At 45.8% G+C, this 27,432-nt stretch overlaps 1 protein-coding gene across 4 annotated transcripts in view; it reads right to left on the reverse strand.

Moving 5' to 3' along the window:
• Positions 1-27,432, reverse strand: part of LOC137416855 (ral GTPase-activating protein subunit alpha-1) — a 344,184-nt gene that overhangs the window by 52,670 nt on the left and 264,082 nt on the right. For all 4 annotated transcript variants that reach the window (XM_068102513.2, XM_068102512.2, XM_068102510.2 and 1 more), the window contains 4 exons: positions 13,986-14,922; positions 13,065-13,136; positions 12,851-12,974; positions 10,254-10,406 (listed from right to left, as the gene is read on the reverse strand). In XM_068102513.2, the coding sequence (XP_067958614.2) occupies positions 10,254-10,406; positions 12,851-12,974; positions 13,065-13,136; positions 13,986-14,922 (1,286 nt within the window). The remainder of the gene's footprint in view (positions 1-10,253; positions 10,407-12,850; positions 12,975-13,064; positions 13,137-13,985; positions 14,923-27,432) is intronic.

Below are 27,432 nucleotides of genomic sequence, written 5' to 3' on the forward strand. Positions count from 1 at the left end.
TGACGATTGATTTGCAGATGAAAATTGATGATTTTAGAAGTTTGACCTTGAGTAGACCTTTGACCGTTTGACCTCAAAAATAGTTGATTTCCCAATTCAGTGACTCAATATGCAAATGCTCTTCAACTTTCACAGCTATCGGATGAAAAATAACGATTTTGGAAACTTGACCTCAACATGACTTTTTTGTTGTTGTTTTTGTTTTTTTTTGTATACAGAGTCAAGGCTCGTGAAAGAGCTAACATTTATCAAACAAACAAATCAAACAAACAAGCAAACAAAGTATATAAAAAGGGGAGCGGTCGACAAGATGGGGAGAGAAGGGGAGGAAGCACACAAACATTTGAGAGCAGGGACATCGGGAGATGTGTGGGAGGGAGAGGGCCTGCGGGGAGGCAGGATAGGTATAAAACGCAAGGACACCAAGGACTTCCAGGAAAGAAGTCAAAAGTCACCTCAAAAAAGTGGATTTAGTGTGAAATTAGCGGGGGTAGAAAAGATCAAGGTTTTGGATTGGGGAAGATAAGAGATGGTGGTGAACAGCCGTTTTAAAGACCTGGAGGGAGGAGTGGGATTGAAGAGAGTGAGGGAGTTTGTTCCAAGAGGCGGGAGAAAAGAGGAATGAAGGAGTGAAGGTGAGCAGAGAGTCTTGATTTTGGCAGTTTAACCATAAGAGGGTTGCAGGCAGATCTTGTGCGACCTGTAGGAATATTTGGGGGACAGAGCCCAGAGAGAGCTGGGGGGGCAAGGCCAGAGAGGAGTCGGTAGAAGACGGAAAGAACACCAACCTGCCTGCGGTGAGTAAGTGAAAGGCCCTCGGAGATAGCGTCATCGCGGGAGATTCCAATGATTCTGAACGCTTTGGTTGACGAGCTAGGTGTGAGGCAGGAGCACCAGCCCAGAGGGGAGAGCAGTATTCCATTGAGCTGCGGATGAAAGCCTTGTATGTGGTGAGGAGCTCAGGTGTGTCGAGGAAGGACTTCGCATGACGGAGGATGCCCAGTCGGCGACTGGCTTTGGAGGCCAGCTTGGAAATGTGGTTTTCCCAAGAAAGATACCTTTGGCTACGGCTTCCCCTTCGCTCCCACCTTTTGTTCATATGTGTGTTGTACCGTCCACCAAACAGTGATGACTCCATCTACATCTCGCTGTCTGAGAATATGGACCAACTTCTATCTACCCATCCCAACTCTCTCTTCCTCATATGTGGTGATTTCAACTGTCACCATGCCAGTTGGCTGGGTGTGGGTACCTCTCTCACCAGCCATGGCTCTTCAGCAAAGGACTTCTGTGACTCACTGGGACTGACACAATCTGTCAATTTCCCGACCCGGATTTCAGTCAACGGAGCATCTTCTCTTCTGGACTTGGTTATGACTAACTTCCCTGAAAATGTCTGCTGCTCTTCTTCTGCTCCAATCGGCTCTTCTGATCATGTGCTTGTTAAAGTGGACATCTCTCTGACCATTCTCAGAGAGCCTCCTCAGCGTCGACGAGTCTGGCATTTCACTTAGGCCAACTGGCACGGTCTTCAAGCAGCCATAAATCATCTGGACTGGTCTCCCATCTCTACTGCCGTTGACATAAATTCTTCCTGGGAATTCTTCCAAAGCAAACTGCTCTCTCTCATGCACAGATTTATCCCATCTCGTCTTCTGTTGTCATACCCTTCCTCCCTTCCATGGTACACGGAATCTTGTGGTGATGCTATTGCCCAGAAACAACTTGCTTTCGTCTCCTGGAAAGCAAATCCAACGGAAGGAAATCTCATTTCCTTTCACAAAGCCCGAAACAAGTGTGTGTCCACCCTCAGGAGAGCCAGGAAACAATATCTCTCCGTTCTCAGGACCGAGCTCTCTTATCTGTCTCCCTCTTCCAAATCCTGGTGGCATCTGGTGAAATCTGTTTCTGGTGTTTGTTCCACCTCCATCCCCTCCCTCACCTCAAATGGCCACACGGCTGACTCCGCACATGAAAAAGCTGAATGCCTCAACTCTGTGTTTGCCTCTAAATCTTGTGTCCCAAACCCATCCCTCTCTGTACCCACCGTACCCAGCTGCTCCTGGACTCTGTGTCCTTTCCTCCTGACAAGGTGGAAAAGTTTCTGTCAACCCTCGACTCGGATTCTGCAACTGGACCTGACGGCATCAGCCCACGGGTCCTAAAATCCTGTTCTTCCGCTCTTTCACTCCCTCTCTCTGTTCTCATCACCCTCTCTTTTGCTCAAGGCCATCTTCCATCTGCTTGGAAATCTGCCAACATCACCGCTTTTCACAAAAAAGGTGCAAAAACAGATCCCAGCAACTACAGACCAATCAGCCTTCTCCCAATTATCAGCAAAGTCATGGAATCCATCATTGCTTCAGATATGAAATCTTTCCTCTTCTCCAATGGCTTGATCTCTGATCATCAATTTGGTTTCAGACCTGGACACTCTACTCTGGACATGCTGCTTCTGCTTTCTCAACAATGGATGGAGGTCCTCAATGCCAAACAGGAAATTAGAGCAGTCTCCCTTGACATATCACGTGCCTTCGATACGGTCTGGCACCCCGCTCTGCTCACCAAACTCTCCTCTTTTGGTATCCATGGAAATCTCCACGCATGGCTGGCGGACTTCCTCTCTAGTCGTAGTCAACGTGTGGCCCTGAATGGGTTTCTCTCATCTCCTCTTCCTGTTCAGGCTGGAGTTCCACAAGGCAGTGTTCTGGGCCCTGTGCTTTTTCTGGTCTTCATCAATGATCTCTCTGACTCTCTTGAAAATCCTCTGTATCTCTTTGCTGATGACTCTACTCTCTGTCGCTCCATTCTTCATCCCTCAGATCGGCAGTCTGCTGCCTCCTCACTCTCTGCAGACCTGGACAAAATCACAGACTGGGCAAACAAGTGGGACATGTCTTTCAATCCTGACAAATCTCACACTCTTACGATGTCTCTCCGAAAAGACCGACTGGACAACCCTCCCATCCACTTTCTGAATAATCCTCTCCAAGAAGTTCTGTCACTCAAGCTTTTGGGTCTCACTATCTGCCATGATCTTTCCTGGGAAAACCACATTTCAAATCTGGCCTCCAAAGCCAGTCGACGACTGGGCATCCTCCGTCGTGCGAAGTACTTCCTTGGCACACCTGAGCTCCTCACCACATACAAGGCTTTCATCCGCAGCTCAATGGAATACTGCTCTCCCCTCTGGGCTGGTGCTCCTGCCTCACACCTAGCTCGTCTTCACGCTGTTGAAACCAAAGCATTCAGAATCATTGGAATCTCCCGTGATGAAGCTAACTCCAAGGGCCTCTGACTCACTCACCGCAGGCAGGTTGGTGGTCTTTCCATCTTCTACCGACTCCTCTCTGGCCTTGCCCCCCCAGCTCTCTCTGGGCTCTGTCCTGCAAATATTCCTACAGGTCGCACAAGATCTGCCTGCAACCCTCTTATGGTCAAACTGCCAAAATCAAGACTCTCTGCTCACCTTCACTCCTCTTTTCTCCCGCCTCTGGAACAAACTCCCTCACTCTCTTCAATCCCACTCCACCCTCCAGGTCTTTAAAACAGCTGTTCACCACCATCTCTTATCTTCCCCCTTCCATAACCTTCATCTTTTCTACCCCCGCTAATTTCACCCCAATTCCACTTTTTTGAAATACCAACTTCTGTCCTGGAAGTCCTTGGTGTCCTTGTGTTTTATACTTCTCCCTCCACCCCCCACCCCCTTCCCACACCTCCTCCCCCCAAGCCCTCTCCCTTCCACACATCTCCCTGCTCTCAAATGTTGTGTTTATGTGCTTCCCCTTCTCTCCCCATCTTGTTTTCCGCTCCCTCTTTTCATATATTTTGTTTGTCTGGTTGATTTGTTTGTGAAGTAAATGTTAGCTCTTTCACGAGCCTCGATTCAGTATCCAAAAAAAAAAGAAAACAAAAAAGAAAACAAAAAAAAAAGCAAAACAAAAAGAAAAAAAAAGATCATGGCAGATAATGAGACCCAAAAGCTTGAGCGACAGAACTTCTTGGAGAGGATTGTTGAGAAAGTGGATGGGAGGGTTGTCCAGTCGGTCTTTTCGGAGAGACATCGTAAGAGTGTGAGATTTGTCAGGATTGAAAGACATGTTCCACTTGTTTGCCCAGTCTGATTTTGTCCAGGTCTGCAGAGAGTGAGGAGGCTGCAGACTGCCGATCTGAGGGATGAGGCATGGAGCGGCAGAGAGTGGAGTCATCAGCAAAGAGATAGAGAGGATTTTCAAGAGAGTCAGAGAGATCATTGATGAAGACCAGAAAAAGCACAGGGCCCAGTACACTGCCTTGGGGAACTCCAGCCTGAACAGGAAGAGGAGATGAGAGAAACCCATTCAGGGCCACACGTTGACTACGACTAGAGAGGAAGTCCGCCAGCCATGCGTGGAGGTTTCCATGGATACCAAAGGAGGAGAGTTTGGTGAGCAGAGCGGGGTGCCAGACCGTATCGAAGGCACGTGATATGTCGAGGGAGACAGCTCTAATTTCCTGTTTGGCATTGAAGACCTCCATCCATTGTTGAGACAACAGAAGCAGCATGTCCAGAGTAGAGTGACCTGGTCTGAAACCAAATTGATGATCAGAGATCAAGCCATTGGAGAAGAGGAAAGATTTCATATCCGAAGCAATGATGGATTCCATGACTTTGCTGATAATTGGGAGAAGGCTGATTGGTCTTTAGTTGCTAGGATCTGTTTTTGCACCTTTTTTGTGCAAAGCGGTGATGTTGGTTGATTTCCAAGCAGATGGCAGTTCGTAGAGTCAATATACCACGTAACCCCAAAATAATTGCAAAAAAACGTTTTATGACATTTTCTTGTAGTATTTGATGTGGAGAACAACATATCAAAAGTTGGACAATTTCTGCGCACCGAAAAGTCTCCAAATATGACGTCAAAAAACAAAATGGCCACCAGCAGAAAAACGTCAAAAATCTGACCAATAACCATAAAAAAATTCAAATTGCAAATCTGATGTTTGAACAAATGTTCTTTTCACCAATGTTTTTCAAATAACAGTACTTTCTGGAATGAATGTCGCATTTGCAATGATGTCATGACGTCATCTATGACGTCATCAGTGACCTAATCAAGGGAACACTCTAGTATTACTCACTACCGATGTCATGATGTGTAATATCCAACATTACGGCTTCTCAGATGCTGTCTTGTTCATCATCCTCTTCTGTCACTGGTTCATTTGTCATATTGTCACAATTGCCATCTTGGCAATGCCCACATGCACTGGTGCATTCGAGCCCATGCTTTCTGCAGGTACACCTCAGGGTTTTGCACCCTCCTGAACAGTTGCAGTGAATCATCTGAAGAAGTACATCTGGAGCAGGGCTTTTGTCTGTCATCACTGGAATGAGTTTTCCCCCTTCTACCCTCCATCCCCATTCGGACGGCTCCATTTCATCACTGCGGCCAATCCACTCCATAACCTGGTAATACGCCCGCAGGGAGTGAAATTTACATGCTGAGGATGATGGGGGCAGTCTTTCAGGCATGACAAAAGCCTTAGCTCTCGCAACTTTCTTGCAGAGCATATTGTACCTGATAGATGCCAGGGAGTCATTCTGATTTGCATTGAACAGTGCCACCATTGCCCTGCAGCCACTGGTTTCCACAGCATCCTGACTTTGCTTTGGTGAGCAGAACACTTTCGAAGAGTCTTTCATTTCCTTTTCTTTCTTGATGATTCTTTGGAACCCCGATTTCTTTCCGATCCCAAATACTCTGGACGTTGAGTCGCATGAATGAACAATAGATCACTGCAGACTGCTTCTCCAAGTATCTTCTTAAGGACCTTGATATTATAGACATTTGATTTTACCTTGTCCGAGCGGAAATAGAGTTCAGTGCAGTTTGTTGTCTCAGCGTAGTAGAGCAACAGTAGGAGGAGATCGGTGTCTTCTCCAACGAGTGTGGTAGACTTGAAAGCAGACTTTGTGACGGCTGCTTTTGCGATCTCAACATCGGCATCTCCTTCAGCTTCGATCACCCCGGAGCCCCTCTGTCGCAATCGTTCCATGATTAGCTGGATAATTGCCTGCTTGTTTGCTTCATTTGACAAGAAATCCTCCTTTTTTCCAAACAATGTTGTCGCCCCTGTAATGTTCACCTTGTTCGCATTCTTATTTCTACTTCTATGCTGATGAGCACAGTCTTTTATGCTTGGCCCAGCTCCATAACCATCAAACACTACAGTGGCTTTGGCATCGTGTTTGACTGTGAATGAGGCGTAGTCATCTGCAATTGAACTGTAGGTGCACCCCTCCATCCATTTTAAGCGGTGCAAAAGCGATCCCCCATCTAGAACATAGTGATCTGTCCCTGGGACCGTCTGTGTGACAGCATTGTCCGATTTGGGTGAAGCATAGTTCCTTATCGCTTCTGCCAATTGTGGCTTATCCGGCTGACGTAGGATGTTCTTTGCTTCGAACAAAGACATCAGGTATGGACTGAGTTCATAGTTCATCACTTCGTCTATCTGGAGATCACCTGTCTGTGACACAACGAGGAACCTCTGGAATAACAACACTGGATCTATGGTATGATCCTCGGCTACTTTGACTGCACTGCCGGATGCAAGTGTCTTGACTTTCGAACTCCTTTTGTGCGAATACGAGAAAACGGAGTGACTATCCATATTCTTGGCTATGTCATTTCCTATTGTGAATAGGTCATGTACATTGACAATCTCATTTGCAGTAACCCCTGTGATGACATGACGCAATGATTTATCATCCGAAAACGGCGTGAAGCTGTCCAGTTTGGCTGCAACCTTAACAAGGTCAGCCTCATCTCTGCTCAGTCTGGAGGTGGACAACTCCTTATGTTGTTCACCAGTTGTGTAACTATTTGCGGTCAGTTCTTGCATGGCAAGGTTGTAAGAAGATGACACTGTGGAAGACAGTCCAAATTGCTCTCTGGTGCTCTGACATCCCACTTCCTTGCATCAGGCCCCCTTGGCTTTTTAGTGAGCGCATTAGTGTCTGTTCTATCACAAGATCAGAGCCAAGGCCAGCCCAGTATTGGCTGCTGCGCCTGATTACATGGAAGCCAGACTGGACCTTCTGATGAACATCAGGATTTTCATCGTCCAATGCGTGCATCTTCTGGAGATAGAGACGAGCTGACTTCAGATAATTGGGATGGCCAGCGGCTGCAAATAACGGCAAGCAAGCTGAGATGGCACGGAGATGCATCTCCCATGACCCCATTCGATCAGCTGCAACAAGTGCCCGAGCAATTCCGACCATGCGCTGTTAGTTGATCCACAGTGCGCTGGTTTTGGAGGTCCCTGCCAGTTCATTCCTTTTGAGTGTCAAAGCTTTGTCAATCTGGCAAATGCAATCTGATTGCAACAATGACTCCAAGTCATTTTCACCAGTCTCCATCAGCGTGTAAAGTTTCTCTAGTTCCTTCACCTGGTCCTGAAAACCAGGGTCATCCTCCATTATTTTAGCCACAATGTGACATGTAAGACACTGATCCACCAGCAGGTGCCCACGAAATGCTCGCTGCACTGCTTTTCCGCTCATCATGTGTACAATGGCATTTTCACCGTACACCGTATCCAGGATCTCCTTAAGTCCACTGCCATCCATCAAAGTTCCGATTGCTCCCAACAAATTCATGAAAGTATGGAAGCTCCCAAGCAGTAACACCACATTCCTGATTGGGCTATCATCTGGAACAGCATTCACTATCTCAGAAGCCTTCCAAAACAGCGGTTGGTCGAAGGTAATAATGGTTGGCATGTTGTGTTTTGACGCAAGTTTGCATAGGTAATCTAGGGTGGACAGTATACAGGTTTTGTCCCCTGGATTCATATCAATCATTGGGAGAAACTGTACGGATGACTTCCCTGGATGCTCACACTCCTTGTGTAGTAAATGCATCATGCCTTGCCAACGAGGCGTACTCTTGTTGAAGCGAAAGGACATTTCCCAGAAGATGTCAACTGTGCGGTCAAAGGCAGACGAGAAGGGGAGGGGCTGAAATTCAACATTGCGTTTGATCTGCTTTGCATAGCGGTAATCTATAATATCAATCTTTGTCAGTTCGACAAGCTTCAAGTCAGCAATTTTCTGTCTCGAAATGATCTGACTAGCTTGCTTCCCTGGTGTGATGGCAGCTATCATGCCCATCCCATGGAAGGTACCCTTTCCATCCAAGGTTATAATGTTATGATCAACATTGTCTCCAGCAAATAGCAAGTGAAATTCCAAGTGAAAACGGGGGCAGATTTGGGCCATTTTTTTATGTCAGAAATTTTTACTTTCCCGTGCTCCATTTCTGTCCAACTTTTAATATGTTGTTCACTATGCCTTAAAGTACAAGAAATAACCATAAAACGCTTTTTTGCAATTTTTTGGGGGTAGGGGTATTTTGGCGCTATATTGACTATACTAAGTTGACTTTGAGCAAAATAGAGGGTGAAGAGAACAGCGAGAGGGAGTGAAAGAGCGGAAGAACAGGATTTTAGGACCCGTGGGCTGATGCCGTCAGATCCAGTTGCAGAATCAGAGTCGAGGGTTGACAGAAACTTTTCCACCTTGTCAGGAGGAAAGGACACGGAGTCCAGGAGCAGCTGGGTACGACTGGGTACGGTGGGTACAGAGAGGGATGGGTTTGGGACACAAGATTTGGAGGCAAACACAGAGTTGGGGCATTCAGCTTTTTCACGTGCGGAGTCAGTGGCGTAGCCATTTGAGGTAAGGGAGGCGATGGAAGGGGAACAAACACCGGAAACAGATTTCACCAACCGCCACCAGGATTTGGAAGAGGGAGACAGATAAGAGAGTTCGGTCTTGAGAACGGAGAGATATTGTTTCCTGGCTCTCCTGAGGGTGGACACACACTTGTTTCAGGCTTTGTGAAAGGAAATGAGATTTCCTTCCGTTGGATTTGCTTTCCAGGAGACGAAGGCAAGTTGTTTCTGGGCAACAGCCTCACCACAAGATTCCGTGTACCATGGACGGGAGGAAGGGTATGACAACTGAAGACGAGATGGGATAAATCTGTGCATGAGAGAGAGCAATTTACTTTGGAAGAATTCCCAGGATGAGTTTATGTCAGATGTGGTAGAGATGGGAGACCAGTCCAGATGATTGATGGCTGCTTGAAGACCGTGCCAGTTGGTCTGAGTGAAATGCCAGACTCGTCGACGCTGAGCAGGCTCCCTGAGAATGGTCAGAGAGATGTCCACTTTAACAAGCTTCTGCTCCTTCTGATTGGAGCAGAAGAAGAGCAGCAGACATTTTCAGGGAAGTTAGTCATAACCAAGTCCAGAAGAGAAGATGCTCAGTTGACTGAGATCCAGGTCGGGAAATTGACAGATTGTGTCAGTCCCAGTGAGTCGCAGAAGTCCTTTGCTGAGGAGCCATGGCTGGTGAGAGAGGTACCCACACCCAGCCAACTGGCATGGTGACAATTGAAATCACCACATATGAGGAAGAGAGAGTTGGGATGAGTAGACAGAAGTTGGTCCATATTATCAGCCAGCGAAATGTAGATGGAGTCATCACTGTTTGGTGGACGGTACACCTTTGACCTCAAAATCAACAGACTTCTCAGTTGTGACTACCTGTACAACTCGGTGAAGTTTCATGACAATCGGTTTGGAATCGTGACTTGTAGGTGATTGTCAGACAGACGAACAGACAGAATAACACATGAGACCAACCAATATACTTGAGAAATCTTTGATTTTGCAAGTAACAAGAAAGACATCGTGCGTGGCATGACACTTGCAAAATGCACCCACTCCTCTCCCCCCCTCCCCCCACCCTCAAATAGCAATAGAGAAAATAAAGAAAAGAGGAGTTGAGCTGGTGAGACAACAAAGGAAAGCAGGAAAGGTTGGAGAGGTAAAAATGAGACCATTTTGCTTACGTACGAGTAATAATATTTAGATAGCCAGTTATAACATGTGTGCTCCATATATGAAAGTAGAAAATCGCAGCAATACACTTGTGACTTCAAAACATCAAAAACGGACTCTCCAAAATAATTTCACAATTTTGTGTAACAGTGTAAGTGAGGGGTTGATGATAACAGCTGAACAATGTGACAAAATGGTGAGAAATACGATGTTTTAAGTGAAGGTGAGAAAGTGCCCATTCCTGATAAGAGCAGGTGTGTGTATATATATATATTAGTGATGCAACATAATTCTTCCAAGCAAATGTTGGTGGTATGGCAGTAGCAAAACAAAGCAGGTATGGTCGACAGAACCTTCGTGATGGAATCATCCGAGTCGGATGGCATGCGTGTGGACACGTGGTAAATCACTTCCATCGTTGAGGTAGCAAAGTATGGAGCCGTAAGGCCATTGCTCTTGTTTCTTTGCAGACCTCCCATGAAGCCGTTGTGGACCGTCAAGTCAACCTGCCCCCAAAACATATGAAAAGAGCGTCAAGAAACAGTCAGCAAAACGACCACCGCAGATATCACAACAGGTCAACCGATGATGAGTCTGGCAAAGCACAAATGTGCAAAGAAGTTATGCAGTTCTCTGTTTTCCACTGTTTACCACTCAATTCAATGTCTAAAACTAGAACGGTACTCGGTAGAGCCCATACCTCCGCCAGGTTGAACAGTTTACGTTTTGTATCCACCGATAGGCCGGATCTGGGTCGACACCTGAACCAAATCGAATCCGCTTGTTCTTGTCTCCTACCCAACCCATCCACCAACTTTTGTCCCGATGTGTCCATAACATTTTAAGATACCTTGCTATATGCCGTTTTTGGTCCCTCTCTCATTGGTGAAAAATCACTTTTAAATTCTAGTATCCAGATCTGGATCCAGATGTTAACCAAATTTGGATCAATTCATCCTTGTCACACCCAACCTGAAAACCAAATTTTCGTCAGAATCCATCCACACATTTTTGAGATATCATACAATATATCGTTGTTGGCCACATTTCTCAATGGGGAAGAATCACTTAAAAATTATCGTATCTGGATCAGGATTTTGAGCAAAATCTAATAAATTTCTCCTGGTCACACACCCAATCTGTCCACCATGTTTCGTCTGAATCTGTCTAGAACTCCCTGAGATATCCTGCTCACATCACAGACAGCCAGACAGACAAGGGTAAACACATAACCTTTATCCACCTTCGATTGCACAAGTTATTATGCATGTTTCAACATCAAATTGGCATAAAGAGGATGCCGTCTGGACGATTGATGCAAATATGCACGCAACAAGCCGGGGAGATAACGATTCATGATTCAGTAATCACACAGCGAGGTAACGATTGCGCCATTCAGTAATCACACAGCAAGGTAACGATTGCGCCATTCAGTAATCACACAGCAAGGTAACGATTGCGCCATTCAGTAATCACACAGCAAGGTAACGATTGCGCCATTCAGTAATCACACAGCGAGGTAACGATTGCGCCATTCAGTAATCACACAGCAAGGTAACGATTGCGCCATTCAGTAATCACACAGCAAGGTAACGATTGCGCCATTCAGTAATCACACAGCAAGGTAACGATTGTGCCATTCAGTAATCACACAGCGAGGTAACGATTGTGCCATTCAGTAATCACACAGCAAGGTAACGATTGCGCCATTCAGTAATCACACAGCAAGGTAACGATTGCGCCATTCAGTAATCACACAGCGAGGTAACGATTGCGCCATTCAGTAATCACACAGCAAGGTAACGATTGCGCCATTCAGTAATCACACAGCAAGGTAACGATTGTGCCATTCAGTAATCACACAGCGAGGTAACGATTGTGCCATTTAGTAATCACACAGCAAGGTAACGATTGTGCCATTCAGTAATCACACAGCAAGGTAACGATTGTGCCATTCAGTAATCACACAGCAAGGTAACGATTGTGCCATTCAGTAATCACACAGCAAAGTAACGATTGTGCCATTCAGTAATCACACAGCGAGGTAACGATTGTGCCATTCAGTAATCACACAGCAAGGTAACGATTGTGCCATTCAGTAATCACACAGCGAGGTAACGATTGTGCCATTCAGTAATCACACAGCAAGGTAACGATTGTGCCATTCAGTAATCACACAGCAAGGTAACGATTGCGCCATTCAGTAATCACACAGCAAGGTAACGATTGTGCCATTCAGTAATCACACAGCAAAGTAACGATTGTGCCATTCAGTAATCACACAGCAAGGTAACGATTGTGCCATTCAGTAATCACACAGCAAGGTAACGATTGTGCCATTCAGTAATCACACAGCAAGGTAACGATTGTGCCATTCAGTAATCACACAGCAAGGTAACGATTGCGCCATTCAGTAATCACACAGCAAAGTAACGATTGTGCCATTCAGTAATCACACAGCAAGGTAACGATTGCGCCATTCAGTAATCACACAGCAAGGTAACGATTGTGCCATTCAGTAATCACACAGCAAGGTAACGATTGTGCCATTTAGTAATCACACAGCAAGGTAACGATTGTGCCATTCAGTAATCACACAGCAAGGTAACGATTGTGCCATTCAGTAATCACACAGCGAGGTAACGATTGTGCCATTCAGTAATCACACAGCAAGGTAACGATTGTGCCATTCAGTAATCACACAGCAAGGTAACGATTGTGCCATTCAGTAATCACACAGCAAGGTAACGATTGTGCCATTCAGTAATCACACAGCAAGGTAACGATTGTGCCATTCAGTAATCACACAGCAAGGTAACGATTGTGCCATTCAGTAATCACACAGCAAGGTAACGATTGTGCCATTCAGTAATCACACAGCAAGGTAACGATTGTGCCATTTAGTAATCACACAGCCACAAAAAAAAAAACTTGGCACAAGTGAACGTACTTCCCAACCGAGGCCTGCAATAAAATCTTCATAAGCCCGACTTCCACTGTCATTGGAGAGGATAGACACCTTGTCCTCTTGCCCTTCGGCGACATAAACCACCGCAATCTTGTGCTTCTCGCGACTGCAAATGCAAATAAGAAAAGATTGCACCAAACTGCAGCAATGAAGTAGCATCGACTCCAATGAAGTACTGTGTTTGGAATCACCTTACCATTGCCTTGAATCCAAATTTTTTAACTCTCTCAACAACTTTTCATTTTTGTTCAAAAGGTCAAAACTTTTCCTGCAAAAAATAAGAAACAAATATAACAGTCAAAGTGTGAGAAGGTTTAGAAACGTCAAGCCTGCAATAGAAAAGCAAGAAAATATTTATTTGAAGCGATTCAAGGGAAAACAAAACAAGAAAAAGAGCAGAGATTCCAAACCCTCGCCAGGATGTATTTTCAGTGGTTTTTAAGGCTTTTGTGTTAAAACAAATATAGCAGCCGAACCACGTGACTGATGACGTCATCATTATTTTTTTTTCTAAACTCATTTATTCCAAGATAATGCTCAAGAAATTTCATCTTGATCGGATGAAGTTTTGTACTTGTCAAATTATGACGTCATAATGGAGGCACCTATGACATCATCATTAACATATTTTATTCCCCATGGAGAGTTCTTTACAATGAGCCATGTCTCAATTTTTTCTATTCAGCGGTTTCGGAGATATAGAGGTGCAACGTTTTTCGGTTTTTCCAAGATGGCGGCCAAACCACGTGACAAATGACGTCATCATTATCATTAAAACACTTCAGGTGGAGTTGCACCTATTGTGAAAATTTCCTGTCAATCGGACCAACGGTTGCTGAGGAAATCATATTTATTCTGTGTGGACAAACAGACAAACAAACAGACAAACAAACAGACAGACAAACAAACAGACAAACAAACGGACTCAAATGTAATACCGTCTCCTCTGGCGAGGGTAACAATAGTAAACAATTCAAGATCATCTGAATGAACTAAAACTTACGAGATGATATCGAAAAGGATTACTCTGTGTTAATCTGTAAAGATAACCTTTATAAAGTGTTACATGAACAAGCTTTCTAACTTTATGAATAAGAAGAACTGAAGGAACAAACACCTGCGATCCCAAGAGTGAAGGCCCAAACTTCCAAGCAACAAGCGGCAGTAATGGGAGCTCGAAGCGGGCTCAGTTGAACAAGGTTCATGTTCAGGTATTGCTCGTGTCACTCTGTCTCCATTTTGTACTTTATTATGCCTCTCCTCTTCCAAGCATTGACCCAACACGGAGTTTTGAACATCACTCTCCTGCTTCTCGGCAAAACAGCCTGGAGGTGGTGCAGGAACATTTAGATATATTCCGGCCCGTTGCAGACACTCTGGGCTTGTTGCGCCAAGGTACTGGAGGAGGGCATCCAGGTCGTCATGCCCATGGACTAGCGACTGACATGTTGGAAGATTCTCACTTAATCCTCTGAACTTTGTACAGAGCATGGACAAACCACCGGAATCAAGTGATTCAACATCCTGATTAGCGATAGATTCAGCTTGCTTGACGGGCTCCGGTGTGGTTGAAGGTGCGTCAGCTTGTTTTACAGGCTCTGGCATGGTTAGAGATGCGTCAGCTTGTTTTGCAGGCTCCGTCGGGGTTGGAGATGGGTGCACAACACTGAAAAGTGGTTGCTTGCAAGCCATCGTTGAGCCATGTAAAACTGTGGCATCCCATGCATATTTTCCAGAAACGTCCCGAGTGATGAGTCGGACATGTGAAGCACCGGAGCAAAGGCCCGGTGGTACGGCACCTTGGGTTGACGGGAGTTGTAAGCAAGAGAGTAGTGTCCTCTTGTTCAGAATGAAAAACTGCATGTTTGGGCCGTAAAAAAGTTTGGTTGAGAGTTCAGATGAGCTCGCATATGGGTTTTCATGGTGCTCACTCAGTAGACTTGTAATAACAGCTGGGCCGCAACAAAGTGGATAGTGACCAAGATGGTTGACCAGGTGTGTGAGGACAGTGCTGGCTGCTAGAGGAATGAGATCACGCTGCATGCACGTCATTCCTGCAAGAGACAAAATATGCATTTATATGGTAAGATAAATCGTATCATGAGGCCTTTCAACAACATGAACACATCTTTTATTTAATTATGAACGAACAGAATTGGAACATTGTGCAAATTGCAAGACCATCTAGTGGGTCATCGAACATGATGGCCAAAGCTCGTTTCTCACTCATATTGCTTCCTGTTTGTTGTTCAGGTGACAGTGAATTTCTAATGAAAGATTAATGTTTGTAACATCTATTCTAGATGAGCTCACAAAAGCCATTTTTCAAAACATATAATTCAACGTTTCACCAAATGGGCTCAGCTATTTAATAGGCGGGCAGTTGCAGGATTTATTTTTGGAGAACTTGAATATATTCAAGCAAGGCCTTTGAGAGGCAGAGTGCTGACCCACAGGCCTACTCTTTGCGAAATAAACCTCTTGAAGGGTCAATCCACAAACAATTACAAGCAGATGGGGATAGCATGTTACCCACTTAATTTCATGAAGCAAAACAAATAAAGGAATCAAGCGTGCACATTCAACATAAGCATGTGACAAGGTCTCAAGAACACCACAGAAGGGACAATGGCCAGATATTTCAGGAGAAAAAACATGCAAGAGCTTATTGGTGGGTAATATCCAATGTGCCAACCTCCACGACAGGTCGGCAGTTTTCTTCGGAATAAGTACATGATAATAGGCTTTCCAGTTAGGTTGGAGGGGTATTCTGCAGGCAAGCAATTGTGCCACTTCCTTGTCTGCCAAGTTCCTAAGGAGGGCCGTATTGCTTTGACGCAGGCCTGGTATATTGCACGATTTTCCAGACCTGCAGGTAAAAATCGTATTTTTGGTAAATATTTTATTATTGTACCAGAATTCATTACAGTGTAGGTGAGTTCTAAATTTGGGAAACAGAGGCTTGGTTCACAAACAATTGGGCCATCACCAGTGTGAGGAGATTGCTCCCAGTGCACCTTAACTTTGCGGTATACGTTAAGTATTTCACATAGTACAGCAGATATTATGCAGTTAGACCGCATGCCAACTTTATTCGCAAGTGCTGCAGCACTTAACCATCTCTTGTTGTCAATCATTACATCAGCAACGCGATGGACACCGTTCTGAACAAAATAATCAACAAAGGAGCGTTCCGTTCTTATTCTTTTGAAAAGAGAGTTGTAGAAAAGAGGTTCACTGAAAAACATATCTTTGGCATAAGAAACATAATCACGGTCGACCATGAAAACACGCCAAGCATTTAAAATTATATTTTAAAATGGTGGAAGCAAGGACAAATCAATACATTTCATGTTCATTAGAAATAGACCAGATGAATAGTCTAGCATGCCGGCTTGACGGAGGAGAGCAGTGGACCTCCAGGCTAGGTCTGATGGCCATAGAGAAGCCGCCAGATTGAGGCGATGCCAAATGCCATTGCCCTGCATACGATGTCCACAAGACCATGTCCGCCTTCCTCTAAGGGAAGATTCAAGATCTCTGGACGAAGCCAATGTTTTCCACTCCAGAAGAAGTTTATTATTGTCTTCTGTATATTCACCAGAAAGTGTTCAGGAGGTGGAATGGCTTTGATTCTGTGCCACAGTATGGATGCTGCTAGATTGTTGATGACCAGGACTCGTCCCCGGTATGAAAGCAAAGCCAGCAACCCTTTCCATTTCCGCAGCTTTTGTTCGAGAGAGTCAGCGATACCCTCCCAATTTTTCGCTTGTGTTGCTGCATCACCGATGAAAACACCAAGGTACTTCATTCCGTTGAGGGACCAGGTGAGGTGTTTCGGAAGGACAGGCATAGGCAGCTGGCATGGGCCCATACACATCGCCTGGCACTTGTTCCAGTTTACCAAACTGAAGAAGCTGAACCATAATAGTCCAAGCAGTCCACCAGTTTCTTGATCTCATCGCTATTATGTACGATGACACAAATATCGTCAGCATATGCAGAGACTTTCACAGGCCTTGTGAGCAAATTTCTGCATCCGGTTAAGATGCTGCGCACTTTGATTAAAAGAGGCTCAATGGTTAAAGAGTACAGAATACCGGATAAAGGACATCCCTGACGGATACCCCTTCCAACCTTTACAGGTGAAGCCAGTTCAGAGTTTACTCTGAGCATTGAGGAAATGCCATTATAGAGCAGTTTTACCATGGAGAGAAAAATAGGACCAAGTCCAAAACACTCTAGGACCTTGAAAAGATATACATGACTTACACGGTCAAAAGCTTTCTCTTGGTCAAGCACAATCAAACCAGAATAGTCATTTTCTATTTTGCACACATCCCAAAGATCTCTTAATAAAAATATGTTATTGTGTATCTGTCAGTGAGAGATACAATAAGACTGATCACTTTGAATCAAAGACTCTAGAAGGGGGGCGATGCGTCGAGCTAAAACTTTTGAAAATATTTTATAATCTGAAGTTAGAAGAGGGATTCGACATGTCGAAGTAATTTCATTTTACTTCCATTTTAATTTTGCCTTGCAGCCTTTAAGAACAGCCTGTAGGTCTATGTTCTCTCAAGTGTGTTATTGTATCTCCTCTGCAAAGCCAACTTGCATTTTATAACTCTCCCCATTGTGAATTGAACAAAGGAATGCTCGACTCTCCCTCCCTTTTTAGAGTAATGGCCTCCGCAACTGATAAGGGTGAGCCTTGAGGGAATTGGTGTGATGCTATGGGCATGTGCCCAAACCCTCTGGGCAAGCTCCCAGCGGAGATGTCTTATCTTTTTTTGCGCTAACCCCTGTGTATATAAACAGGATGAGCTGATGATTATATTTTGAGAAAGGAACCGGCCAGTTTCGTGCCCTCCTGTTTTCCCGCATGTGTAACGGCTCCGTAATAAAACGGCTCATATTTTCAAGGCGTTGTCCCAAGTTCTGCTCGGACAAGCGGACATCGAGCCACGATAGACACCAATAATTATCAATGAGCTGAGGGTCTCCTTTCTTAGGTAATAAACCAATTACTGCTCTACGGCAGCTCATTGGCAAGTCACCACAACGTAACGAACGAGTAAAGACCTCCAATAGTTCTGGGCCTAACAAGGGCCAAAAGGATTTATAAAACTCAATTGGGAGGCCGTCCAATCCAGGAGATTTACCAGAAGGTAAAGAAGCAAGAGAAAGTGTAAGGTCTTCCAAGGAAAGTAAGGAGCCAAGCTGATCCCTTTGAGCAGCACCTAGCATGGTTAAGTGTTACGGGGTCCCCCCCTTACCTCTGGTCTCGGTAGACCTCCGAACCCCGAGAGGGTCCCCGGCAGAAAGATGTGTTATCCTTGGTTGAAATCCAGCAAATAATGAAACCCTCAATGGAACCAGCAAATGAAACAGTCAAATCAATAATGCAACCACACCAGGTTATAAACAAACAATAATCTATATATATAAAACACAGTTTGTGTGTGTGTGTGTAATGTTACCGATAGACTCCTAAACGGAGAGGCTTACGTGCTTGATATTTGGCATAGACATGGCCATTGAGCCTGGGACGAACATGGCCGAACTCAAAATATTTGACGATCCATATTTTTTATTCATATTTACCTCAGCGCATTTCAGCGAAGTACCCGCTAATCTCAGCCGGTTCCAGAGCAGCGCGCTGATTCGCTCAGAGCGATCACGTGATGTTCCATTCCCGCCGCCAGACTGATTCGCTCGGAGCGATCACGTGATGTTCCATCCCGTCACACGTCACACGTTTTTTCACCTTTTATGCGATCGTGTTTTGTATCGATTTTGTGCGATATGAATTAAATGTCTTTGAAACAGCTGTGAAACGTCTTTCCACAACCCTTCCGTAACCGATTGGAGCAGTTTCTTGCCGCACAAAACGAGATCCCCGAAGCGAGTTGGTCGAGTCGTGCTGACCAAGATGGCGACACGGCGGCTTCACTTTTCACGGAGTATGAGCGTTCTATATATTTTCAATTCAGTGCGCCCGTGATTTGTGGCATAGACATGACCATTGGGCCTTCACGGTGTAATTTGTGCGAGGCTTTTGTCCGAGTGAGCTTGTCGAGAGGGCGAATGTACGGGTTGGGAATGTACGGGTCTCCCTTCCCCCGCCCGGCAACGCCGGTACTGGAGGACGTCACAGGATCGGTGAGTCTCCAAAATCCACTTCGTGCTGTTGCGAATATGCAGGACTATGTCGCGATTGTTGTGCTGCTCTCCGACCATGACAACTGCAACATCATTGTTGACTGGCCCTCCCCTTCCCCCTCCCCTTCTCCCCACCCTTTTCCCCCTCCCCCTCCATTTTCCCCCTCCCCCTCCCCCTCCCTTTTCCCCCTCCCCCTCCCTTTCCCCCTCTCCCCCTCCATTTTCCCCTCCCCCATCCCCCTCCACCCTACCCCCTCCCCCTCCCTTTCCCCCCCTCCCTTCTCCCCTCCCCCCATCTTCTCCCCTCCCCCCCCGTTCCCCTCCCCTCCCCCACCCGGCAATGCCGGGTACTTCGGCCGGGTCCCTCCCCCCTTCCCCTCCCCCTTCCCCCCTCTTCTCCCCTCTCCCCCTCCCCCCCATTCCCCTCCCCTCCCCCCTCCCCTCCCCTCCCCCCTCCCCTCCCCTCCCCGGCAATGCCGGGTACTTCTGCTAGTATATTATAAATCACACACAAAGAGCCATACAACAATGGGGGCAATCACCCCTACTTTCAAATCTTACGATGATAACCTTATCAAGCCCCTTAACCCCAAACTCATGGCACCTCCCCAATGTCTCTGCCCCCCCTCCAAGGCAAAGTCCCAATGTCTCTGTGCGTTCCCGCGATCGGGGAGTCAAGGCCCGATCAAAGTCAATTGAGGCGTAGTCGATCGAGGGGACCCCGAGGTCACGTTGTTCAGCACCCAGCAATACAGCGGTGGAAAGGAACCTCACAAAGACACGCTCCGACATACACGTTGCGGTTCAATCCGTGAGCCTCCGTATAATTCTCAAGTGCCCTTTCTGGCACAGCCGTCCCCGGCAAACCACCGGGGAATAATGCCCAGCCGACACGACCAAACCTGGTTCACTGCAGGTTGCTCGCGTGGCGAAGATGGCGGACGGCTTTCACTTGAACCCGGGCTTTGAGGCCAGGATCCTCCGGAACCTCAATGAGGATACCCGACGACACATGCTCCACGCACTCCGGCGATATCTCTTATCGCCCGAACTTCCCTTCAAGGACGCAAAGTTCACTCGCACTGTACGTCGACCGCTCGGTCCGGAGCTAAAACAACCACGTCTCTTCACGATCTCCTACCGCCTCTTCTTTCTCGCTCCACCTCTTCCGGTCACGATCCGGATTTCCGGCCACATTTTACCAGGAGCGCTTTTAAATCTTTTAACTATAATAACCCTTTCCCTTCAACCACAATCACCAGAATACTTCGAACCAACAACAATAATCATTACAACAATCATTAGGGCCGAATCCGTAACAGTAATTCAGATGTGAAATAACTTATTGAGTCATCGTCAACATCATTTGCCATAAACAAGCCTGGAAATAAGTTATAAACCTCCCTCTTTATATTATCTTGTGACGTCACAGTGTTACCAGTTGGGAGCTTTAAGGTTTCAATTTGCCTTTGATTGGGTCTTTTTATCAAATTGGAAGAAAGATTTAGTCGGTGCATCTAAATTATATAGCTGATCCATCTGTAGACGGACCATTGCACCTTTTGCTTGCTATTCGACTAGATTAATTTATTAGAGTCTTCTTTTCCAATAGCAAATGATTATTTGTTCTATTGGGGTTATTTGCCACATCAGTTTGTAACCTCATTATTTCCTTTTCTAGTGCAAAACTCTCCCTTTTTACACTAAAAGATGAGAAGGAATTAAACTGTTGGCACAAGACAGCGATCTGTGCCTTTGCGTAGTCCCACCATAACATCGGGTTATCAAAAGTATTCCTTCTTTCTTTGAGGCTAATCCAAAACACTTTGAAAGCTTCACAAAAAGCAGCATTTTCCAGCAACATAACATTCAACTTCTAATATGGACTGCCATGTTGCTGCTTAAAGGACAAAGTTACAGCCAGATGATCAGAGAAAAGAGAAAGCACGATATCAGATTTCAATATCTTGTCAAGCATAACAGTATTGACATAAATTGCTGAATTGCATAGGGTGCTGAATACACCAGACATATATTAAAATTCCAGTGATGGAGTTTTCATTGATTTGCCTTTTCCCAGAAGGTGACGCACTTCTTACAGCCGATTTACGTTTTTAAACTTTGGAAACGGTAACAAACCCATTTGCGCTGTCCATTGGTTCTAGGCGTATCCACTTGTTTATCTGGTTTATCCTGCACATTTGTTGAGAGGGAAATGTTAACATTAGTCTGAGAGTCATTGTTACCCGTTTTGACCATGTTAGGCTGTTCCTTGTGAAGATGGAAAAACCGTTACATGTGTCCCACAGCACCACAACCAAAGCACTTTAGGGTGTATACTTGGTAATCGCGACCATTTGAAGTGAATTTTAAAACAACATTCAAAGAGGAATATTCCTTTTTGAGAACAATCAATACCTGTCTACGGAAACTCATCATGTGACTGACACGTTCATCCTTACAGCCCAAAGGGAGCATTATTAATGGAGACAGACAGTGACCATATCGCTGAAGCGCTGCAAGGATGGCATCGATATCCAGGAATGGTGGTACATTTGAAATAACCACTTTCTGAGCAGGAGTATCCAAGGGATAAACCATAATAAAGTGTCCGGAGTCGAGGGACAAACCTTGTTGGACGATGAGAGAAACGTGCTCTACATTGGATACAAACACGACAACTCGTTTTTTCATACACGACGCCACACGTACCTTAACAAACCCGATCATGTTCCCGATCGCGAGAACAATCGCTTCCACTGAAACACCCTCCGGTGGAGAACACACAATACCTTGCTCACGTGATAATTGCTCGAAAGCTGCATATCGCTGCGAGTGAGCAGCCGCCATGTTTGAACACACGAGGCTCGACCTCATCCTCCCATCTCAGGAAGAGGAAGTTAGTAATGCACTCCGACTTTCCCAGCTTAGGGAAAGGGAGTGTTAACAAAACAAACTAAGAAATTATAAGCGAGAAAAAAAGGTTTAAAATAAAACAGGTTTAAAGTGAAAAAAATAAGTTGGGAAAAAAAAGAACAGGAAACCACCCAAAAACGACAATTACCCTTAACCTACACGATAAGTGTGCTCTATGGCTCTCTCTCTTGTCTCAACATAGAAGGGAAACACAAGGAAACTTTACAAACAGAAACAAGGACACTAAGGAGCAAAATAGGGGGGATAGGAAAAACAACCAAGACAGAGCACTCACGACACGAAGCGGGAAGCCGCCATGACAGTACACACAGCGCGGAGAGGGAGAGGGAGAGGGAGAGGGAGAGGGAGAGGGAGAGGGAGAGGGAGAGAGAGAGAGAGAGAGAGAGAGAGAGAGACTGACTTTGACTTTTAAACTCTTTTTATTATAAAAGTATAAAACAAGAGTACCACCAAAAGCAATTCATCCAGGAAAATCAGTAAAATCATAGCACTCCCGGAAGGAAAAAACAATCGGTGCACTGCAAACCAAGCGACAGAAAAGGTGCAAATACCAAAAAAAACACGAGGAGAAAATCTAGGCATAATTTCTAAACTAGGCATAATTTTATATGTACAAATTTACAATCGCATCTGCAACCCTGAGGAGAGACTTAAGAAAGAAAGAGTAGGTCAAGACCAGGGGGAGAAAAACGCCGGCAAGGAGAAGCATGGAACAGTGTATAAGAAACACCCGCACTGTATTATACAGAAATTAACAATTTGTTATCTTGGACCTCACAAATCCCTCCAACACACCAGGTCGCAACAAAATTTGCAAGGTCGTTTGCAGTTTGGACACAGCCAAATTCAAGCTTGAGCCTTGCTGACACCAACGAACTAAAAAACACCATAATACTGCATTCTTGCATGGGTCTGCCGCCCAGCTTCGCCTTCCGCGACAGGTATACGGCCAGTTTAGCGGTAGCGGTTAGGAACCCGAATACAATAGATGTGGTTCCCTTTTTGGGAGGAAAGCCAAAGATGTAAGCTTTCAAAGAAAAGGTAACCCGCAATCTATGGGAAATACAATTTAACCAATGAAACAAAGGAGAAAGTCTTTCACAATTAATGAAAGCATGAAACAAATCTTCCCTCACCGGACAAAAGGGGCAACAGCCGGAAATGGGGGGAAAAAAAACGAATGACAGCATTGGAAGGAACAATCCAGTGGGCCAAACGCCACTGAAGGTCACCTGTTCTTTTAGAAATAAGTCCAGCATACATTGTATCCCATAAAGGCTCAGAGGGGGGACCGGGAGGCAAGAGTCCTTTCCACCGGGTAACCCCAGCTAGAGGTGGGTCCCCAAGAAGAAGTTTCACACAAGACCTATAAATACTCTTGCTGCTCATATCATGGAAGGGGGGTGACCCTGCGCTCATGGGGGGCAGCTCGTTTGGGGTAAAAGCGACACCTAATTTTGGGACTGTGGGCTCAACCTCTGCGTCCAATGTAGGCCGAGCTGGTGGCCCCTTCGGATCACCGCTCTTAGTATGTTCCCGATTTGCCTCCTGGACCGAACACCTGTTAGGTCCGCCAGCTCGTTCGCAGGCTTCCATCCCTGTCCAGAGTCGTGCCGGAGATGACACACTTTCAGGATGTTGGCCACTATAAAATGCTGGTAGAAGTCGCGACTCCTCGGGATATCGGGGAAAAGTGGGTTGAAAAATAAAGGCTCGTGTGCATACATGTTAGTGCCATACGAGTCTGTTTGGCGACTTATCGAAACGCCCTGCCAGGCATTCAAGAGGCTCTGATAAAAGACTGGGAGCAGAGATGTTTCGACGTGTTGAAGGTTGGTCAGGAAAAGTTCATGTCCGTATCCGAGCCTCCCAGCTTGTTGAAGAATGGAGCAGGCTAAGGGCTTTCCTGGTAGGTGTTCTGCATAAAGCAAGCGTTGGATGGAGCGGAGCCGGAAGGCCAACAGGCGGCATTTCACATCGACTAGGCCATGACCACCCTCGGCCGAGGGACAACATATGGCGCTGGGTCGAAGCCAGTGGTAGCCTCCCCAAACAAAATCCACCAGTTTCCTCTGGATAGCTTGGAGCAAAACCTCCGGTGGTTGCAGGCAGATGAACCGGTGCCACAAAAGGGTAGTGACGAAGTTGTTGACAACTAGCGCGCGACCCTTATAGGAAAGGTGGGGTAGAGCTCTTTTCCATCGGCTCAAACGCCCATCTACCTGGTCAATGATCCTGTCCCAATTGTTCTGGGCATACTGAGGACCGAGGAAGACGCCCAAATACTTGATGCCATCGTTTGCCCACACTAGCTCTGCAGGAAGGGGAGGTGGTGGTAATAACGGTGGCATAGGTAAGTCATTTTTTGGAAAGGGGATCCACAGAGCCTTGCTTTTCCCTCAATTACACCTTAATGATGAGGCAAGGTTGAAGTCCGACAAACACTTTGCCATGGCGTCACTGTCGCATTTTCTTTTTATAATGACACAAAGGTCGTCGGCATAAGCTGACAGGGTCAAAGGTGGGTGTCCTGGAGAAAGGACAAGTCCAGGGATATCCTTTCTGAGGGCGATTAAGAGGGGCTCCAAGGCGAGGGCAAATAATAGACCTGAAAGTGGACAACCTTGCCTTACCCCTCTCTGAACCTTTATGGGTGGGCAAAATTCGTTGTTAACTTTGATCAAGCTGGAGATGTTTGCATATAACAAAGCTATGTAGGCTCTAAAATTAGTGCCGAGCCCGCAAGGTTGTAACACATGACACAAAAACTCATGATCAATGCTATCAAAGGCCTTTGCAAGGTCAAGAAACACCAATCCAAAATCCTCTTTGACACATTTACCAGTTAACAAATCTCTGACTAGGAATATGTTGTCATAGATGGATCTGCCAGGGATGCCGCAACTTTGATCAGGTGACACCAGGTCCCCAATAACTGTCTTCAACCGGTTCGCAAGGACCTTGGAAAACAGTTTGTAATCCGTGCACAACAAAGAGATCGGACGCCAGTTTGACAGGTGTCGGAGATCGCCAGTCTTGGGTAGCAGGCAGAGTACTGCTCTTCTAAAACTGAGCGGTAATTCTCTGGATAAAAGAGATGCATCCAGAACATTGAGCAGCTCTGGGCCCAAAATGTCCCAGAATGCCGAAAGAAATTCGGCCGGTAGGCCATCGATGCCAGGGGCCTTTCCCGACTCCATCTCAGCAAGTGCACCGGTTAGCTCTGGAAGGGTAATTGGAGCATCCAGTTCCAGACGTTGGGCCTCAGCCACAGAAGGAAGATGAGAGGTCAAAACATTCATCATTTCGTGAGAAACTGTTTTGGCCTTGAAAAGTTCAGAAAAGAAATCGATTACATTTAATCTTATATCACTCGGATTTGTTAGGATGTTCCCCCCGGGTCCAAAACCGAAGATATAAGTCGTGCTGGTTTCTCTACAGTTTCTAGGTGAAAGAAAGCCTTAGTTGGGGTATCTGAAACCTTTATATTCTGTATTCTTAGCCTAACTAGTGTGCCCGCTGCTTTTTCATGGATCAAATCCCTTAATTGGGCCTTCTTCTCGAGTAGCAACCGATAGTTCATTGGGTTGCTCTCATTGGCCAACTTGCCCTCTAACCTTAAGATGTCTGCTTCCAAGCAAGCCATCGTGATATGTTTTACATTGGTACAGTGCGAATTAAATTGTTGACAAAATACTCGAATTTGGGCCTTTAGGTTATCCCACCAGAGACTAATTGAGGAGAAAGAGGATTTTTTAGTACTAATTTCAGCCCAGAAATCACGAAAGGAGTCTGTAAATAAACTATCTTCTAAAAGTTTAACGTTAAACTTCCAGTAACTATTTCTGCATGTGGGTCGAGGAAAAGAAAGATCTAAGGTTACCATATGGTGGTCTGAAAACAATGACGGAAAACAACCTGAAGAGGCCGCGACGTTCCTAAAGGGTACATTAATGTACCAGCGGTCGAGTCTTACCGAAGACACCCGGCCATTGGCACATCGACACCAGGTATACGGGACTATGTTGGGGTGATGCAATCGCCAAACATCCAGTAGACCGGCCGTCTTAAAGAAACGGGATAGGTCCGCATGGGACTCGGGGTGGGGTTCTGCAGAGTTTCTGTCCTTCGAAGGGTCAAAGGTGCAATTAAAGTCACCACCAATGCACACACATTGGTCGAGATCAACTGATTTCAGGTGGTTTACCATGGAGGTGAAGAAGGCCTTTCAGTCCCTGCTCTCACTAGGTGCGTACACATTGAAAATGGTACAGCGGAAGTTTTGATGTGCAAGCTGAAGGGAAATAAGCCGGCCTTTTATGACTTCCTGAAAATTACAAGACTCAAAAGCTAGACCTGGCTTTAGAAAAAACCCAACCCCAGCAGATGAGGCTGACAGATTGCTAAAATAGCATTGCCCTTTGAAAGTTTGGCACCAGTCATGTTCCACGTTAGGTGTGATGTGGGTCTCTTGCAGTAAAAGAACATTTGCCTTTTTACGATCAAACACGTTTTTGACTTGGGCCTGACGGAGGTGACTTGCACCCCCACCATTCATGTTTAAGGTCGCAAAGGAAATGTTTTTCATTCCGTGGTAATGAAATCGCCCTGTGCTTGGGAACACTCCGTACCTGCTCGGGTAACAAACTTTCTTAACCTGTGGAATTGAGATTTCGTCAGGTCAAAATCCTCACGCGCTTTGATTATTGACTTTGCAGTGCAAATGAATGCAGCCAAGTCAGGGAAATAGTCTTTAATGGCAATGTTGCGGTGACGATACGTTTCGTTAAGGAAGGTAAAAATGAGTTGAGGGGATACCTGCGAGTGACCTGTCATCGCTTGTGACAGCGCGGTTGCCTCAATGTCATCTTCGGACTCAGACACGTCAGATAACATGTCGTCAGGATCTGGGGTATTACCCGCTGCCCCCGCGGTCTTGTCTGGAGGCACCTTCACAAGTTTCCCAAGGTGTTCCCGAGAGCACTCGTTAACACTTTGGTGGATATTTGTATCTGGGGTCGGAGCTTGGGTTTGAGATCCCAGCAAACTCAGATTTACCGGCCCCGTTTGTACAGTGGGAACATTTATTGAATCCTTAGTCTGCTCGGTATTTAAAGGGGGGGGCAAGCGGAAAAAACATTTCCCAGCTGGTAATACTTTCATGGTAATACTTTCACTGGAGGTTTCGCACTCGGAAACTTCCAGGTGAGAGGTACAAATTTTATTTTTCGGCTCATTTACATAATGAGACTCGCTGGTGTCATTGACAACGGTATTCATGTACTCAGTTAGTGAGGGAATGTCAGAGGGACACTCGGACACATGTGCACCGGAAATGGTGCCGCCCATGACCGCCTTTTTGCAGCACCAGCGAAATGGCTTGGCGCTGGTGCTCTTCGCTTTTTAGCATACACTATGGATTATTCTTCGTTCATGGGTTCGGGAAAGGGGGCAATGCTAGT

The sequence above is a fragment of the Myxine glutinosa genome, chromosome 11, assembly GCF_964187855.1.
Source record: "Myxine glutinosa chromosome 11, kmMyxGlut1.1, whole genome shotgun sequence".
Taxonomy (NCBI): domain Eukaryota; kingdom Metazoa; phylum Chordata; class Myxini; order Myxiniformes; family Myxinidae; genus Myxine; species Myxine glutinosa.